The 16,737-nt window shown below is 50.3% G+C and overlaps 1 protein-coding gene across 4 annotated transcripts in view; it reads right to left on the minus strand.

Moving 5' to 3' along the window:
* The window catches only part of FSTL4 (follistatin like 4), a 412,351-nt gene that overhangs the window by 195,260 nt on the left and 200,354 nt on the right, over nucleotides 1-16,737 (minus strand). For 3 of the 4 annotated variants that reach the window (XM_005557765.5, XM_005557766.5, XM_005557764.5), the window contains exon 4: nucleotides 11,052-11,300. The exons of the other annotated variant lie outside the window; for it this stretch is intronic. In XM_005557765.5, the coding sequence (XP_005557822.3) occupies nucleotides 11,052-11,300 (249 nt within the window). The remainder of the gene's footprint in view (nucleotides 1-11,051; nucleotides 11,301-16,737) is intronic. 4 annotated transcript variants of the gene reach the window in all.

Consider the following 16,737-nt stretch of genomic DNA (forward strand, 5'->3'; position numbering starts at 1 on the left):
TGGATTTATTATGTTTTGATGGAAATATGGATCACTGGATGAGCCACACAGCATCTGAGAAACAGAGACAAAAATGGGGTGGAAGAAGACAGGAGGAGACAGAGATGTACAGGTGTATTGGAGGAAGAGTCAGAGAGCTAGCCAGGCAGAATGAGCGAGGGAGGCAAGAGCTCAAAGAGGCATTTGCTGGCCCACTGTAGACTAGGCCTTTGGGCACACCTTAGCCAACTGAAGGGGGCATGGGGTGCACTGAACACAAGCAGTGGAAGAGAAAGCACAAGTTCCCTAAGGAAGACAAGAAAAGAGAGATGGCTGCTAAGTCCCTGGATGAGCCCTTCTTTCCAGCTACAAAGAGAAATGCATAACTCAGATCACCCTGCTTATAGTAAGTGGATGGAGTTCACTGCATCTGGCTATTTTAATTACCTGCAAGCAAAGTGATTTTGCTACTTTCATTTAGAGGAGCTTTTTGAAAGTAGTTTTCACTCCGATTACTTTCATTAACAAGTGATCAAAATGCATCAAAGCAGAAATGAGCACAAGAAGAAGAAAAGCAGAGGGAAGAACTCTCTAGGAGATGTCCAAACCCAGTAGTCACTGTGAAGCTCTGTCTTCCCTCAGTAGCCTGGAGAATACATGTGTTCTGGATCCGGCCCTCACAAGGCACCCAGGTGCAGGACTGGGCACAAGCTCACCTACAATCAGGAAGCATGGGTGGCTCCCAGAGACCCAGGATGCTGTACAGGGCTGGACCCCAGCTTTCTGTAGTTCTGTCCCTCAGTTCTCCTGGCCGAGGACTCAACTCTACAGACCTTACATTCAGTTGTTTGGTGGGGCCTTGTTCCTCATGCATCCTCCAATGAGCCTGCACTGCTGGGAAGTGTTTACTCCTGAAGACTCTCTGCTGATGGAGATGAGCCATCATTTACTCTCCCCCGGCTCACTGCCTCTTGACCCCCCCCTCATTTCTTTCAGTTAATTTGATACAGTGGCAAGTGCTCCTCCCTCTCTTTGGAGAAAAGAAGATGGCCCAAACTGGGTCATTGCTTCCCTGTCCAGAAAAGCAGGCAGAGAGGCTGAGTGCCCATGCCAGGCACAAGGGCTGGGGCGAGGGAGGAAAGAGTCCAGCCCCCAGGCCTCTGCTCAATTCTTGTACCCACTGTCCTCCCAGCCACTGGTCCCTTCAATGCCTTATATCACCAGGCAGCAGAGGAACCTGAAAGAGCACGAAAGTTCTATCCTCGAGCTTGCTAGTGAGCATAAAACACTTTGAGGCAGGCGCACAGAGTCCACGTATTTGAGTTGTGGCTGGTCTGACAGCTGCTGAGTCTATCACACAGATAATTAGATAAACTGCTTGAGCACAGAGATTCAATACATGGTGTCATTTAGCAGCTGCTACACGGGGGCCTTGATCTTAATTGAAGGCACAATAGGGGAGAACCTTAAAGGAGCACCAAATGAACTTCTTGCTCCAGTAATTAAACATCTGACTCGTGGTGATCATCTGAAACCTCTCGAGTGTTGGGCATAGGGTCCACTCACATGGATCTGAGCACCTGAGCCCCCGGCACCCCTCCTGTCCACACAGGCCCTTCCTCAAACAGCCTCCTGTGGTGAAGTCACTGCCTCCCCTTGTCAAGGCCACTTCTGGGTGGGCCTCATGGAGTAATGAGAAGTAATGAGTAATATAGCCTAGTGGCAAAGAGCTTGGGCTTCCAATGGCCAACAGGGTCCTGTGTGGAGATCAACCACATCAGCCCTCCGACTTCCTTAGTTTCTCTTTGCTACCTCACCCTGGTCCAGCAACTCTGGCCCCTTGTGAGTCCCCAAACCTGCTAGACAAGCTCCCACCTTAGGATCTTTGCAAACTTTGTATTGCCACTGCCTGGGATACTCTTCCCCCAGATATTCAAATGCCTCACTACCTAACCCCCCAGCCTCTTGCAGGCCTTTGCCCAAATGTCACTTCTCATATCAGAGGCTCTGGCTAACTGCCCTCCTGGCTTTATTCTACTCCATGGCACTTGTCACCATCACATAGACTTCATCTCTTGTTTACTGTCTGTTTCTCCCACAAGACTGTACCTATCATGCGGACAGGGCTGTTTTTTTCCCTGCTGTGTCCCCACATCACCGAATAGTATCTGACTCATAGTACATGAATGTTGCTGAACAATTGGACAGAAGGGTTCGAGCAGGACAGCACCATGGTCAAACTTCCATCTTGGAAAACTTATTCTAAATGCCATATGGAAAGTGGATTTGAAGAAGCATCTGAGCTGGGGCTCAGAGAATAGCTAGGAGGCCATATAGGTCATCCAGCTAGGAGATGATGGTGGGATGGACCATCCCAGGTGGAATGAGAGGTAGACTGAAACGTGAGGAGAGGTCAGGCAAGAAGATATGGTTGGGTCTTTTCTCATGGGACAGTCTGGGTCTTTGAGGCATAGCTGGAACTGTGAGAAGAGGGCCCCAGGGGACCCTCCTGGAAGCAACTGGTATAGAAGGAGGGGCCTATAGAGAGTCAGAAGGATGGTGGCTGGTCCCCAGAAGACAGTGGAACAGGTTTGCAGGGAGGATGACAGAGCTCACTGCAGGAGGGATGCAGCAAAACCAGGCCTGGAAAGTGCCTTCTTGGCATTTAGAAGGGTAAGGTGATCTTAGCAAACTCAGTGGCAGGGGTAACAGGACAGGAGCTAGGTGCAGACCCTAGACAGCAGAATACAGGGAAGCTGCAGAAGTGGAGACAGCCAGTGCAGAAAATGCTCTGCGGCCTGAGAGGGAAGAGATGAAAGGCTACCTAGGAGGATGCTGGGACAAAATCCTGCGCCTTTGGGCTTTAGGATGAGAGAGATGAGTCCGCCAGCAACCAATGGGAATGAAGAGTGCACAGCAAAGGAGGGGTTGGAGAAAGAAGGACGGGGTGCCAGAAAACAGCCAGAAACAATGTGGGGGACTCGGAGGCTATAGCTTGTTTCCATAAGAGAAATCAATGCACCGCGAGACTTTCTCAGCTCAATAACTTCTTAGCAATTTTTAATTACCAGAATGTAATTAATTCATTCAAAGTGCAGCAGTTCTATAAAGCACACCACACATGCCGAACTGATAATATTCTTGCACATTTGCGAAGTGCTCACACCAAGACATTTCCTTGCATAAAACCTAGAGGAAATATCCAAAGAACACACATGTTTGTTTTAAGTCACTTTTCTTGATCCTGGAAGCAGATACTGTAAACGGGACAACTGAGCTCCCAGGGATGCTGGACTACGGGGCTATGAGTGAATTTTCAGTTCAGTCAAATCCTAGTTGTTTTCACAGACGCTGACAGAATCTGTGGAGTGAGGAGGGGGTATCCAACATGAGAGACAGTCCGTAAAGATTCCCATTTGTGCTTAAGGTCTTGGAGGCATCTCTGGCTAAAGCAGCCCCCAAAGGATAACCCAGAGAGTGGAGATGTGTGGCATTTCTTTTGGCTGTAAATTCCTTGAGGTCAGGCCTGGTGTTCTGATCCTACTGGTATTCTCAGGTCCCGGTACAGCCTTAGCACCCAGTGGGCATTCAACAGATGTCTGTGAAGCTGAGTGTCTTGGCAGAAAATAGCCAAACCTCTTCTGTGGAGCTTAAAGTGAAGGCCAGGAACAGGGCTGGGTACAGAAAGATCCTTTTGCAAAGACCGAAAGAACAACAGTGGCCACTGGACAGAAATGTGGGTAGGCCCAGAGTGGAAGGGCAACTGGAAGAACAGGAAAGGGAGTCTGGAGAGAAAGTGGAGTCCAGCTTCCAGAGCCACACCAGGCTGAAGGTGGGCTTGTCCCCAGAGGCTCTGCCTGCTTTTGACCCCAGGTTCTCCTGGCAGCCTTCTGGGTATCTGTGGGTTTCCTACTCTTTCCTTAGAAAGGAGACAGGGGTCTGGTTTCCTGTTGTCCAGAGGCCCTGTGAGTTTGGGATGATTGAGCCAGTTTTCTCTGGAGAAGCTGTAGCTGGCTTCTTAATGACCTGTAGAGCAGGGAAGCCCTGCCCAGCAGTGGCATGCAAGGCCCTTTCCACTGCCCATGGCTCCTGAGCCTGCCTTCCTGCACCACGAGGTCTCCTGGGGGAGAAGCATAAAGCAATTGCATCTGTTGGGAACGTGTCTTGCTGAGACCTAACTAAAAACAGCCCCAAAGCTGTTGGTGCCTTTGAAGGGCCTGTTGCAGCAGCAAAGCCTGGGCCCTGGCTCGGCTCTGCCTGTGTGACTTGGGACAGGTATTAGCTCTCTCTGGGCTTCAGGGTCCCTCTTTGGGAAATGAGAATGTTGCAGTAGCTTACCTGACACCCGGTCAGCTTGAGTTCAGACTACCCTGTTTGGCACACAAGGCCTTTCCCCTGCTTGCTGTGATCCACTTGTCTGCCTTTATCCCCAACTATACTCTCCCCCACACCCAGGATCCCATAATCACTTGCTCTTGCCTGAGACTGGAGGTACCTCATGCTGGTACCCCTCGAAAGCCTTCTCCATCCTCTCAACCTAGCAAACCCTCCCTTGCCCTTCGAGATCCACCTTCAAGGTCTCTTCTCCTCCAGCACCTTCTCTAAACATTCTCATCCTGAGTTGGATGAATTTTTACCCCAGGCTCCACTGGCATTTCCTGAGAGCCCGGAGGTACATTCTAGGGGCTTTGTCCGGACTGGGGATCAGAGACACCTGATTCTCCCCTTGCTTTTCTACTAACCTGCTACATGAACTTCAGTGGCTCCTTACATGTCTTTTCAAAAAGCAAGACAGTTGGAGAAAGTGATCATTAAATTTGACCAACTGGAGGTCAAATTCTAGGCATTCATTAAATAAACATGAAGGGCCAATGTTCTTCTCTCCCCTCATTCACAGGAGGACCCACCACCCCGACCTCCTTGCTCATTACAGAGTTGTCACATAAACGGGCAAGTGTCTTATAGCCTGTTGCATCTGCTCCTTAAACAAGCCGTGGTGTTACAACGGCATCACCATCATCCCTTGTGCTGTTGATACTGCTTAGAGAAGAAAGCTCACTGCATGCCAGGTGCTGCTCCTGTCATACAACACTCTACGAGGTAAGTGCTGTTATTACTCCCATTTTACAGATGAGAAAAATGAGGCACAGAAAGCTCACGTGCCTTGTCCAAAGCAGCACCGTCGAGCACGTGCCACATTGTCCCATCAGCCTGGGGCTCCCTGATGCTTCCTCAGGCCCCAGCACCTCTTGCTGTAGGGACTGCTCCAGCAGAGTTACACCAAATCCCCTATCAATGCCTTACAGCATCACAGCCCTGCAGCAGGATTGCACACATCCCAGGAAGTGAGTCTCCTGCTGAGAGCTGGACTGGGCTGACAAAGCTGGGGATGTGAGAAGCTTTCCCTGGCAGGACAGGAAAGACTTGTGGAAGTATAGAAATGCCCCTGGAGGTGTGGGGCCCAACTTCAATTCTTAAAGTAACAAGACTCAAAGTAACAACAGCAACAAAATAAGAAGAAGAAAAATAAAAGGCTCTTAGGCAGCAAGCTCTATTTGCTCTGCTAACTTCCAACAAAATACTGAGTTTTTATACCTGTTTAGTAACAAGAAAGAAAAAGAGATTTCTTAGTGAGCCTGTAGTATGCTTAACTTGTTTCCAAACATGGAAATGACTTCCTGTCTTTCATCAGCTTGTGAACTCTCCTCTGAAGCACCAAAACTACCTGCAACCACCATCAGGCTGAGGAAGCTGAAGGGCCCCCTTAAAACGGAACCTCCAACAGTCCCCTATCTTCCATAATTTCATGGTTTGTTTGGAAAACTGCCCAACTATGACATTGTGTCATCTGGTATAATACAGCCCTGGCTTGGTGAGTGATTGCTCAAAGGGAAGCTCATCTTCTTGAACAGCGTAGGAGATAAAGCGTGAATTCAAAACCAAGAAAAATGAGTTTAAAAGTGCCAACTAATACACAAATAGGAATGCGATGTCACAAGATAACTTTGAAAACACAAACTCTATAAGAAGTTAAACAGTGAAATCCATCCAATATCTTGGCATTCTCTTGGTAGGATTTGGTGTTGAGGAAAAATGTGACTCTAATTTTGCCACAAGAAGAGATACATCTTTCCCACACCCCCTTTTGCCCCTGACTTTCAGTGAGATCCTGCTTGTGACTCAAGAGATCTGGGATCAAAGCTGTAAACTCTAGCTGCAGCAATCCTTTTGAGTCTGGTTGATTTCCTGTACATGCTAATGATCCCTAAATGATATATTTCATTTTACATTCACAAGGAATCCCATTGCCATAGCAACTGGAATGTGATACCAGAAGTTTTCTTATAAATGGGATTTACAATGCTGCCTCTTATCCCTTGCTGGGTGATGAAGGCTATGTGTCCCCCACCACTCCTCAGGAGAACCCCTTCCCCAACAGGAAATCAGGAGCTCTGGCCACAGACAGGGAGCTCCGAACTGCAGTGACTTAGCCCAGCACAGCCCATCACCTCTCTTCTCTTGCTCCACACATTCCAGCTGCACAAGGAATTGTCCTAATATTGACTTCTGGGGGCAGATAAAGTCCCAGAGAATGAAGTCACAACTTCTTCTTGTAAAGTCTGATAGAAATAGAGAATGAAAGATGGATGATTTTAGAATTTTTGCTTGCATGAAAAACAAGGTTTTTTTTTTGTTGTTGTTTCCTGTATTAATAACTCCCTGGAAATTTAGGACAAATGACAAACTGTCATCCATGGACCTCAAGCTGTTGTTAAATATTCTGCCATTGTAGGGTGGGGACTGTAAGAACTTGTTTATATTCTCCTTTGTTCCAGGACCCCCCATCCCCACAAAAGCTCCCATCTGTTTCCTTCTATTCCCCGCTGGAGCCATGGTTCCGGTCAAAGTGAAGTGCTCACATCACGGAACTCACCTCGGGGCTGGCCTGCTTTCCCTTCATCAGGCTCCTGCGAATGAGCGCCCAGGTCTTTCCTGTTTGTTGGGCACTCCCTATGGAAATGACCAAGGAGGAGAAGCAGCCCAGCTCTCCTGCCCTCCCATCAGGACTACAGCTGACCCTGAGGGTGAGGCACTGAAGGCTTTCAGTGGAATCCAGACCCAAGAGGCCACCTGCAGAAAGATAACCCCAGCTCTAGGTGGACACTGCTGGGACAGGCCCGAGCAATGTGTGTCTGCCTGACACTCATGTTTTCCTCACCCACTCTTCACGTACCTTTAAACAATCGGGGCCCAGAAATCTCTCCCCACACCTCCCAGGCAGAGCCCTTGTTCCTGTCTCTGCGTTCTTCAGAATTTGTGCATCTGTCTACTCTCAGCGTGTGACCATGTTGAATTAAAATAAATAATGACGGCAGGTCTCATAAACACTAGATCCATGCAATGCATCACGGCGTGTGCTAAGCGGTGTTTGTGCAGCCCCTCTTTTACCTCTCTCCAGGGCTGCAGCAGGTGGGTACAGCTGTTAGTCCCATTTTACACCCGAGGAAAAAGCCCAGAGAAGCAGAGTGATGCATCCAAGGCCACACAGCTGGGAAGTACTGTGTCTGGAACTGATGGGTTCTTGGTCTCGCTGACCTCAGGAACGAAGCCGCAGACCCTCGTGGTGTTATAGCTCTTAAAGATGGTGCATCTGGAGTTTGTTCCTTCAGATGTTCAGATGTGCCCGCAGTTTCTTCCTTCTGGTGAGTTCGTAGTCTCGCTGACTTCAGGAGTGAAGCTGCAGACCTTCACCGTGACTATTACAGCTTCTAAAGGCGGGGCACCTGGAGTGGTTTGTTCTTCCCAGTGGCTTTGTGGCCTCGCTGGCTTCAGCAGTGAAGCTGCAGACTTCCGTGGTGAGTATCACAGCTCTTAAATGTATCATGGTCCCAAAGAGTGAACAACAGCAATATTTATTGTAAAGAGGAAAGAACAAAGCTACCACACCCTGCAAGGCAACCCAGTCAACTACTATTGTCTGGCTGCGGCAGCCTGCTTTTATTCCCTTATATGACCCCACCCACATCCTGCTGATTGGTCCATTTTATAGAGAGCTGATTGGTCTATTTTACAGAGAACTGATTGGACCGTTTTGACAGGGTGCTGATTGGTGCATTTACAATCCCTGAGCTAGACACAGAGTGCTGATTGGTGCGTTTACAATCCTTTAGCTAGACACAGAGTGCTAAACAGAAAAGTTCTCTAAGTCCCCACTAGGTTAGCTAGATACGGAGTACTGATTGGTGTATTTACAAACCTTGAGCTACACACAGGGTGCTGATTGGCGTATTTACAATCTCTTAGCTAGACATAAAGTTTCTCCAAGTCCCCGCTATGTTAGCTAGATACAGAGTACTGATTGGTTTATTTACAAACCTTGAGCTAGACACAGGGTGCTGATTGGTGTATTTACAATCCCTTATGTAGAGAGAAAAGTTCTCCAAGTCCCCACTAGACTCAGGAGCCCAGCTGGCTTCACCCAGTGGATCCTGCACAGGGGCTGCAGGCTGAGCTGCCTGCCAGTCCCCTGCCCTGTGCCCTCACTCCTCAGCCCTTGGGCGGTGGATGGGACAGGGCACTGCGGCACAAGGGGCAGCGCTGCTTGGGGAGGCTCGGGGGCGCAGGAGCCCATGGCGTGGGGGAGGCTCCGGCAAGGCGGGCTGCAGGTCCCAAGCCCTGCCCTGCGGGGCGGCAGCTAAGGCCCGGTGAGAATTCGAGCACAGCGCCAGCAGGCTGGCACAGTTGGGAGACCCTGCTGCACCCTCTGCAGCTGCTGGCCCAGGTGCTAAGCTCCTCACTGCCTGGGGCTGGTGGCATCCGCTCCCCGCTCCGAGTGCGGGGCCCGCCGAGCCCACGCTCACCTGGAACTCACTCTGGCCCGCCCGCGAGCACGGCGCGCAGCCTGGGTTCCCGCCTGCGCCTCTCCCTCCACACCTACCTGCAAGCAGAGGGAGCCGGCTCTGGCCTCCGCCAGCCCAGAGAGGGGCTCCCACAGTGCCGTGGTGGGCTGAAAGGCTCCTCAAGTGCTGCCAGAGTGGACGCTGAGGTGGAGGAGGTGCCCAGAGTGAGGGCTGCTAGCATGTTGTCACCTCTCAGTACCAGAGCTGGGATGCCACCCTTGGTCTTTCTGGGAGCTCACAGGCACCACTCTCCACCAAAAAGGGGTCCTTAAGAGAGGAGTTCTGCTATACCAAGTGGGGGGCAACTCACAATCTGTGAAAACCTCAATGAGTCAGAAGGATTCAGTGGATAAATTCAATCAACATGAAGCAGAACTGAGCCCTGATCTGCTCAAGGCTGCCTGCCCCCCCCCCCCCCCCACTCCACGCCAGCTTGTTCCCATCCCTCCTCACCTCGGTGGGTTTTGTGGTGGCTGGTTTTTCCCTCCCATGAAATGAGAAATGTTGTTTGAATAACCGATGGTGAGGGAGGCTGTGCACACTCTGATGCAGAAATAGAAACCTTTAGGAAGATGCAATTTAGAGGATATTGGAAACCAGAGAATGGAACATCAGTCTATAAAACTCAACACGGCCAATAAAGCTGGAGCAACTGGTCAAGTGTTTTAGTGTGCACAGTTGCAGAGGAATTGGTAGCACGTGGCCGGGCAGCGCTTCCAGACTGGGGACGTTTTTCCTAGGCTCATTTTGGCCTCATTTCCATAATGTGTCTCATGATCTCTGAAGCACCTCGGTATTAGGATTATAAGCACAGCCGTGAAAGTGTCCAAGACTATTGTCATCACCAGGTAAAGGCACCTTTCCCAAGCCCTGCCCTGCCTAGCACTCCATGCTGCCACGACTGCTAAGTGGAGTGGCCCATTAGGTGGGTGCAGGTGACACAGGTAGATGTAACAGAGGCAAACACACCTTTGCTCCACCACCTCAGCCGTGAATCCGCCTCCACACACACGTGTCATGCATCACACCATCCTCAGCGGGGGTCTGTGAGGGTGAGGCAGGAGCTCTGCCCCTTCCCACTTGGTGCCCAGGCCTCTACAGCCTGAACTGCTCTCAAGCCTTTGTCTCCCAGTGTTGCAGGCACTTGGCAAGTCTCTAGTCCAAGCATCCTTCTCTCCTCCCTGCACAACCTAAAGCACTTTCCTGACCTCATGCAACTCCAGGTGGGCTCTCCTAGCTCAGGCTGTGTGGGCCTGTTTCCATCTGCCTGCAAGCTGCTTCTGTCTTCTACACATTTCCTAATTCATGTATACCCATTTTGTACACAAATATTTGTACACAATAAATACTTCTACAGGCCATGGCATGTACTATTTACCAGGGCCACATCAATCAACACAGGATGTGCATTCTGACTCTTGTATCTTCAAGCATCTGGGAGCCATTGAGCATTTTCTTGGCGCAAGGCACTGTGCTAGGTGCTGCAAATACATAAGCGCATAAAACAGCCATAGCCGCTGCCCTGATGGCTCTTACCGTCTAGTGGGAGCTGGTACTTGCCTTCTCTTCTGACTCAATCTCAGCCCAAAGCATGAATCCTTTGGCCCCAGCTCCATGGACATATTCTGATGTCCACCCAGAGGCTTCCTTGTCTTGCTCAGAGGTATTTTGGACAGGTAAGACATGGGATGCCTTCCCAATGACAACTACTCCAGGCCAGATTTTGTGTTCTTGCCATGCTGGGAGCCATTGTGCTGGTGTCTGCCTGACCACATTCTATGCACAGCACAGCCTCCTGACTCATGGGACTCTGTGCAGAAGGGTAAACATGGTCCTTGTCACAACCTTGCAAAGGCCCATCCTGTATGGAGAACTGGGTAGTGTCCTGTTGTCTCGTTACTAGTGAACCTGTACCAGCCAGGGTTTAATTTGACCTGCCTGGATTCTGCTCCCCAAGAAGCTTCCTCTAAGGGCAGGGGTCTCTGGAGGTGGCACACAGGTAGAGTATGCATCACCAAAATGCCACTGCTGCCATTTTGTTACACACCAGTCTTTGTCTTTATTTCCTACAGATACGTAACTTGTAGACTCAGCACCCAGGTCACTTGTCAAAAAGGCATTAGAAGATCCATCACAAAACTCAAAACCACAGGGCAAGGGCCCTGTTCCTACCTTTGAGGAAACAGTCCTTGCTGTGGATGACAGTGATCTTCTTTCCCAGGAGGCAAGCGGCACGGTGGAGCTTACAGTGGTTTTCATAAAACCTCCCATCAGAGCCGCACACAGGCATGTAGCTGGGCCTGCATGCCTCCAGGCACTGGCATTCAGGCTCCCCTGTCTTCCTGCTGAGCACGCACCGGCTCCCTCGGCTGCAGAACTTGTTCCCGCAGGAGGCTAGTAGCTCACTGTGGCTGGAAAGCCCTGCCGGACACACAAACACAGAGGGTCAGCTACAAACACTCAGGGGGTCTGGGGTCAAGGGCCTCTTTTGTAGCTCACAAGCACAGACTCCATTTGCCTGTGAAGCCAAGCTACTCAAGGTGGGGCCTGGGGACTTGGGGTCTCCTAGGGAGTCCCTGTCCCTCCATGAGGTGGCCATTGGTGCCAAGAAGGGTGTCCTGCCTTGCAGAGCTCAGGTTTCATGGCTGACTCCCTCTCAACATCTGAAACACAACACCTGCCCATCCTAGGACCCAGCTGGGGGCTTTTGATCAACTCTTGGTTCTTTCTTAGACTTACTTTTCCTGCTTCCAGTTGAAAAATGAAAACACTCAGCCATTCTGTGCTCACAAAGAAGCACCTTACACCGAAGGACAAAGCCTGCTACCACTGCTCCCAGGCTCACAGTCAGCCTCCCGGACTAGAGACCTATTAAAATCAATGACTCTTTAAAAAGCCATCCCCCCACCCACCCCCTGCCTGCAACACCTTTTCCTTCCTTCCTTCTTTTCCTTTACTATATCATGACTTTGGACCAGGCTGTGTACTAGGCACCTTAGGGGTCTCAAAGATGAACAAGCCATGCCTTTTCCTCTTTCTGACTTTGTCATTCTGTAAGGTGGTGACAAGTATGCAGATCAGGCAAAGGGCATGGGAGCCAGGGAGCTAAGTTTGGGAGAAGTAACTGGGAGTGGTAGAGATGATGGAGGGGGTGATGTGCCAGTGGGCCCTGCAAAAGAGAGAAGAGTTTTCCCAGAAACACAGCAGGATTGAGCCAAGACTCCCCCAGCTGCCCTGTGGGTGGCATTCGCAGGTCTCAGAAGACTAAATGTGAGTAGGAGTTTTGTACAGCGGTGGGGTTGGGGGGCAAGGTGTGATTTCTGGGAGACTTGGAGAGCCAAGCAGAGAAATTTAGGTACTCTATTGTAGGCACTGGGGAGCCATTGCAGGGAGGAAGCATGGCATAAGAAGAAAGTCATGCTCCAAGTGTTCAGGAAGGGGGTGGGGATAGCTGAGGTAGGGAGACCAGTGACTGGCCATTTCCTTGGGGGAGAATGTGGTTCTCCAAGACACACGTCATCAGGGGAGACACCAGCAGCCTTTCCCCACCGCCCAGTCCTTTCTAGCACAATGTTGCAGTTATGGGCAAGAAGGCTGAGCCCCTGGAAATGGCAGCTGCTACATTGCTTGAGTGTCCCCTGCACCCTACAACACCCACAGTGAACTCAGGCAGCAGCACCCAGAGCTCACACACCAAAGAGGTCAGGGCAGCTGGAAAGGGCACGTTTAAGTAAAAGGCAAAACAGGCATCCATCACCAACATCACACTGCATTGTGGGAGTCTGGAAATGAGATAATCGGCACATGTCACTGAAGGTACAGATGGAAAGTTGGGAATTACACAGGGACACCAAAAGACAACTGAAATGTGAATACAGACTTTTATGGCCTCAGAAGACTTTGCTTTAACTGTTAATTAAATCTCCATCAAAATACTCAGCAAGACAGAATGGTCCTAGTAATCATGAGCAAACTTTCAGCCCTAGCTCCTACCCATAGGATTAAAATGTCTAAGCAAAGAAGAAAGAAAAGAAAAGAGAAGAGAAGAGAAGAGAAGAGAAGGAGGAGGGAGGGAAGGAAGGAAGGAAAAGAAAAGAAAGAGAAGAAGAAAAGAAAGAAAAGGAAAGAAAGAAAGAAAGATCTCCTTTTTCTTGTTTTTGGTTAAGTCTGCTTTTCATCATTATAGATTTAAAGGGAAAAAATCAGTTATTGGCAGATTAACTGCTTGATTCAATAATTCATTTAAATTCCTCCAACCCTGGCAAGCTAAGAAGTATTGACTTTTTCTTGAATCATAATAAACTAGAAGGTCAAATATCTCTGAGCAGTGTAAAAGTGCAGATCCTAAGCGGGCGGGAATCTCTTTTATCCACTTTGCTAATTGTCTGCATGTCACCATGAAGGCCCAGTGGCATTCAGCAGCCCCTCTGCACGTCTTCCTGTCAAGGCTGACGGTGGTGGGGAGGGAAGGAGGCAGAAGGCAGGCAGGCGCCTGGCAGGGAGGCTCTGGGCTGGAGGCCCCCCACTCACGGTGTTTATGGCTGCTTTGCCACAGAGCATGTTTGATTAGCGTGATTCTCCTGGGTTATTGGAAAATGGGTTACCCTAGAAAGTGCTGGCGGCTACTAGAACAAACTAACAGCTCCAAAAATATCAGGCCTTGTTTCTCTCCCAAGACAGGGCCAGGACGCAGAGCACTGCCATCAGATCACTGTTTTAATAACCTTCCCATGCAGATAGGATGCAACCCACTAATTGCCCATTTTGAAGAAACAAGAGGCAAAGTCTCTGCACCCTGGGCTCTGAGCCTGCTTTAGGGTGTGTGCCCTGGCCCCCATTGCTCTCTCCCTCTGGTTAAACCAGTTCCAAGTCACCCTTGTAGGCATTTCCTCTATGAAGTGCTTGCTACCAGCCCAAGTCCAAGTGTCCCTCTCTGAAGCCTCCTACCCCAAAGTGCCTGCCCTGCCCTGGCCTCAGGAGGCCCCAAAAGTGCTGGGCCTTTCTCTTCGTGTGGCCCCAGTATACTCAGGTTTTAAGAAATGCAGAAATGTTCAGAACTGATCTCCTGAAGGCTAATTCAGTGCAGGTAAGAAGCCGGCTAGGGGTCATATGGGGAGGCTGGTGAAGCCTCACATGCGTTGGCCCAGTGGGGGTACATTTTCCCTTGCCTTCTCCAAAGCAGGCAGGAGGGAAGTGGAAGGGTAGATGTATGAGGGGAAGATGGATGTCTGTAGAGATGGGCTTTCTGGAGTAAAGAGAACTGGAATCCTGGAGAAGCAGAGCTGGAAGGGGCTTCAGAGACCACCTCCTCCAGCCCAGGCAGGCAAACCAAAGCCAGTTCATGGGGGGCTGGGGGAGAAGCTACTTTCCCCGACCCCTCCTTTGAAAGCGGTGTGTCCAGATGGTAGTAAGCACCTCTGAGGCCCAGCATCACACAGGGCAGCAGGCGCCCACGTTTGCTTAGCTTGCTGGGGAGGCTCCCATGGCCTTCCCTGCAGGCTGCACTCCGAGGGTCAGTGTTAAGGAAACACTGGTGCCAACCTGTGGCTATTGAAGTTGTCAAGAACACTCATGTTCTCCCTGACATGGAAATTGACTGTCGGCAAATATTTGATTCCTGATTACTTGCAATTAAGACAAAAGTAGCATGAAGGCCCTGCATATGCCCTTCACAAAGGCCCCACAGAGCGTTGAGAATACCTTGGGTTGGGGAAGGCCCAGAATCTGATCCACAGCCCCAGACATGCTGACCTAGGGGTGGGCTCCTCATTAAACAAGCCCCTTGTTACCACTTCCTCCTTGTCATTAAAACAATGAATTCCCCACTCCTACTACGATGACGATAAAACAGTAATGGGAAAGGTAACCAAGTGAGACTACCAGCAACTGCCTATAGTATTTATGAGGACAACCACAATGCATGAAAAGTACAATGTGCTTAATTTATAGTCATCAAGAAAGCCATTTACTCAGGTTAAAAACTGATCATCTTGCCAAATAAGCTGCTTTTCAACACAAATTAAATTTACTGAACATGGTCAGAAATGGGAACTGTTACATTAACATTATGGCGGCAGGAGAAACAAGTCTATTGGTACCAGTTGGTGCTAAAGACTCCCGCTGTAATCTGATTAAGGATTCTCAATAAGAATGCCACAGACCCAGGACTGCCATGAACTGGGAGCATGGATAGGTACAGGTGGTGTAGTTGAGTGGTTGTGGAAGGCAAGCCTGTCTGGCGCCGGTGGAGGGCACAAAAGGAGGCTGAGTTCTGAGATGGGCCCCAGAGAGAGCGGGTCTACATCCACCTGGAGCAGGAAGCCCCTCCGTTGTTTCACCACAGCCAGCCACAACCAAGAGCACAGAAAGTTGGGTAATTTTGCTTCCAAACTCTGACTCAGCCTCTGTAACTGCTTCCTGGGCCCAGAGAAAACTCACGAGTGCTCCCTTCTCAGGGATAGTGCCCCGAGTGGCAATGAGGGAAAAGCCACGAGCTCTTCCACTCTTGGATGCCAACGGCCTGCTGCCACATTCTTCCCAACACAGCTTTTCTGTGTCTGAGACCTCATCTCCAGCTTGACTACTGATGAGAGCCCATCTCTCCTGACAAGGCCTTGGGAGCTCCCTGCTCCCATCTCAGCCAGAGGTTCTGCCTAGGCCTCCTCCTGAAGGCTGTCAGTGCCCCCAGTACACGACCTAGCACTCAATTCCCAACTCACTATGAGGCCTCAATGAGGTGATGGCTTGGCTCCGAGGAGGCCACTCACTGGAAAGCCCAAAACTGACTGAGAAGAGCAGGGTGTGAAGGCAGAAGACCAGAGGCAGTGTGTGCAGCACCAAGAACCTCAAGAACCTCATCTGCCACCTGCCACGAACCCCAGCCCAGCACAGCAGCTGTCTCCAGCTTCTGCAGCAGAGGTACTTGTCCAGCCAAGTGCCTGTCATGGGCAGATACAGCCTTTTATACATGGCCTTATATACTTTATCCTCCAGGTCTTGACATACCAACACACAGGGGAGCGGCAGCCCTCACCTGGGGTCATGGTTGGGTTTCTTAATGACCCAGAGCTGAGGCTTTGCCTGTGGAAGAGCCACGTGCATGTAGCCATGTGCAGATATGTGGGGTGCGCCTCCAGGGATTGGAGGCAACAGTCCCAGTATTCTTCCCTGCTTTAAGATAACTTATACTTTCACACGTGGCAAGGTGATCCAGGGACAGAGAGTGCCTATCAGTGTTGACTCTCTCATTGCAGAAACCACCCAAGTGCCTGGTATGCGGCTAAAGAATTCAGGATTGTGTGAGAACCAGGCAGAGGCCCCACGCTCCAGTCCCATGCCATGTCCACCCTAAGACAGGGTGGGTGGTAACAACGGGGCACTTCCGGAGTGCCTGCTTGCCAGCTTGCCATCTGTCTATTCATCCAACAAATATTTACTGAGCACTCACTATGTGCCAGTCCCGATTCCAGGTGCTGGGGATTCAGACAGAATAGGCTCCTATCCTCAGGGCACTACCATGACAGTGTAGGAAGACACACAAGAGGGTGAACTGGCAAACAAGAAACAAGACAAGTATAGATGGTGTTAAATGAGAGGAAGGAAATAACCAGGGTGCTGCAGCGGGCACACTTTACTCTGGTGGTCAGGGAAGCCTCTTTCAGGAGGTGAGATTAGACCTGAGACCTGATGGTGAAGATGGCAGAGACCTGGGGGAAGGAGAGAGTGGAGTACCCTCGGGTGCCCTGGAACCTGGCATACAGGGCGAGGAGGCCTGGTGTAAGAAGACGCCTGACTCCTGAAGCCCTGCCCCAAGGTAAACATCACCAGGCAGACTCAGTCTGCAGGGAGCTGTGAGGCA

Source organism: Macaca fascicularis, chromosome 6 (genome assembly GCF_037993035.2).
Source record: "Macaca fascicularis isolate 582-1 chromosome 6, T2T-MFA8v1.1".
Classification (NCBI taxonomy): Eukaryota; Metazoa; Chordata; class Mammalia; order Primates; family Cercopithecidae; genus Macaca; species Macaca fascicularis.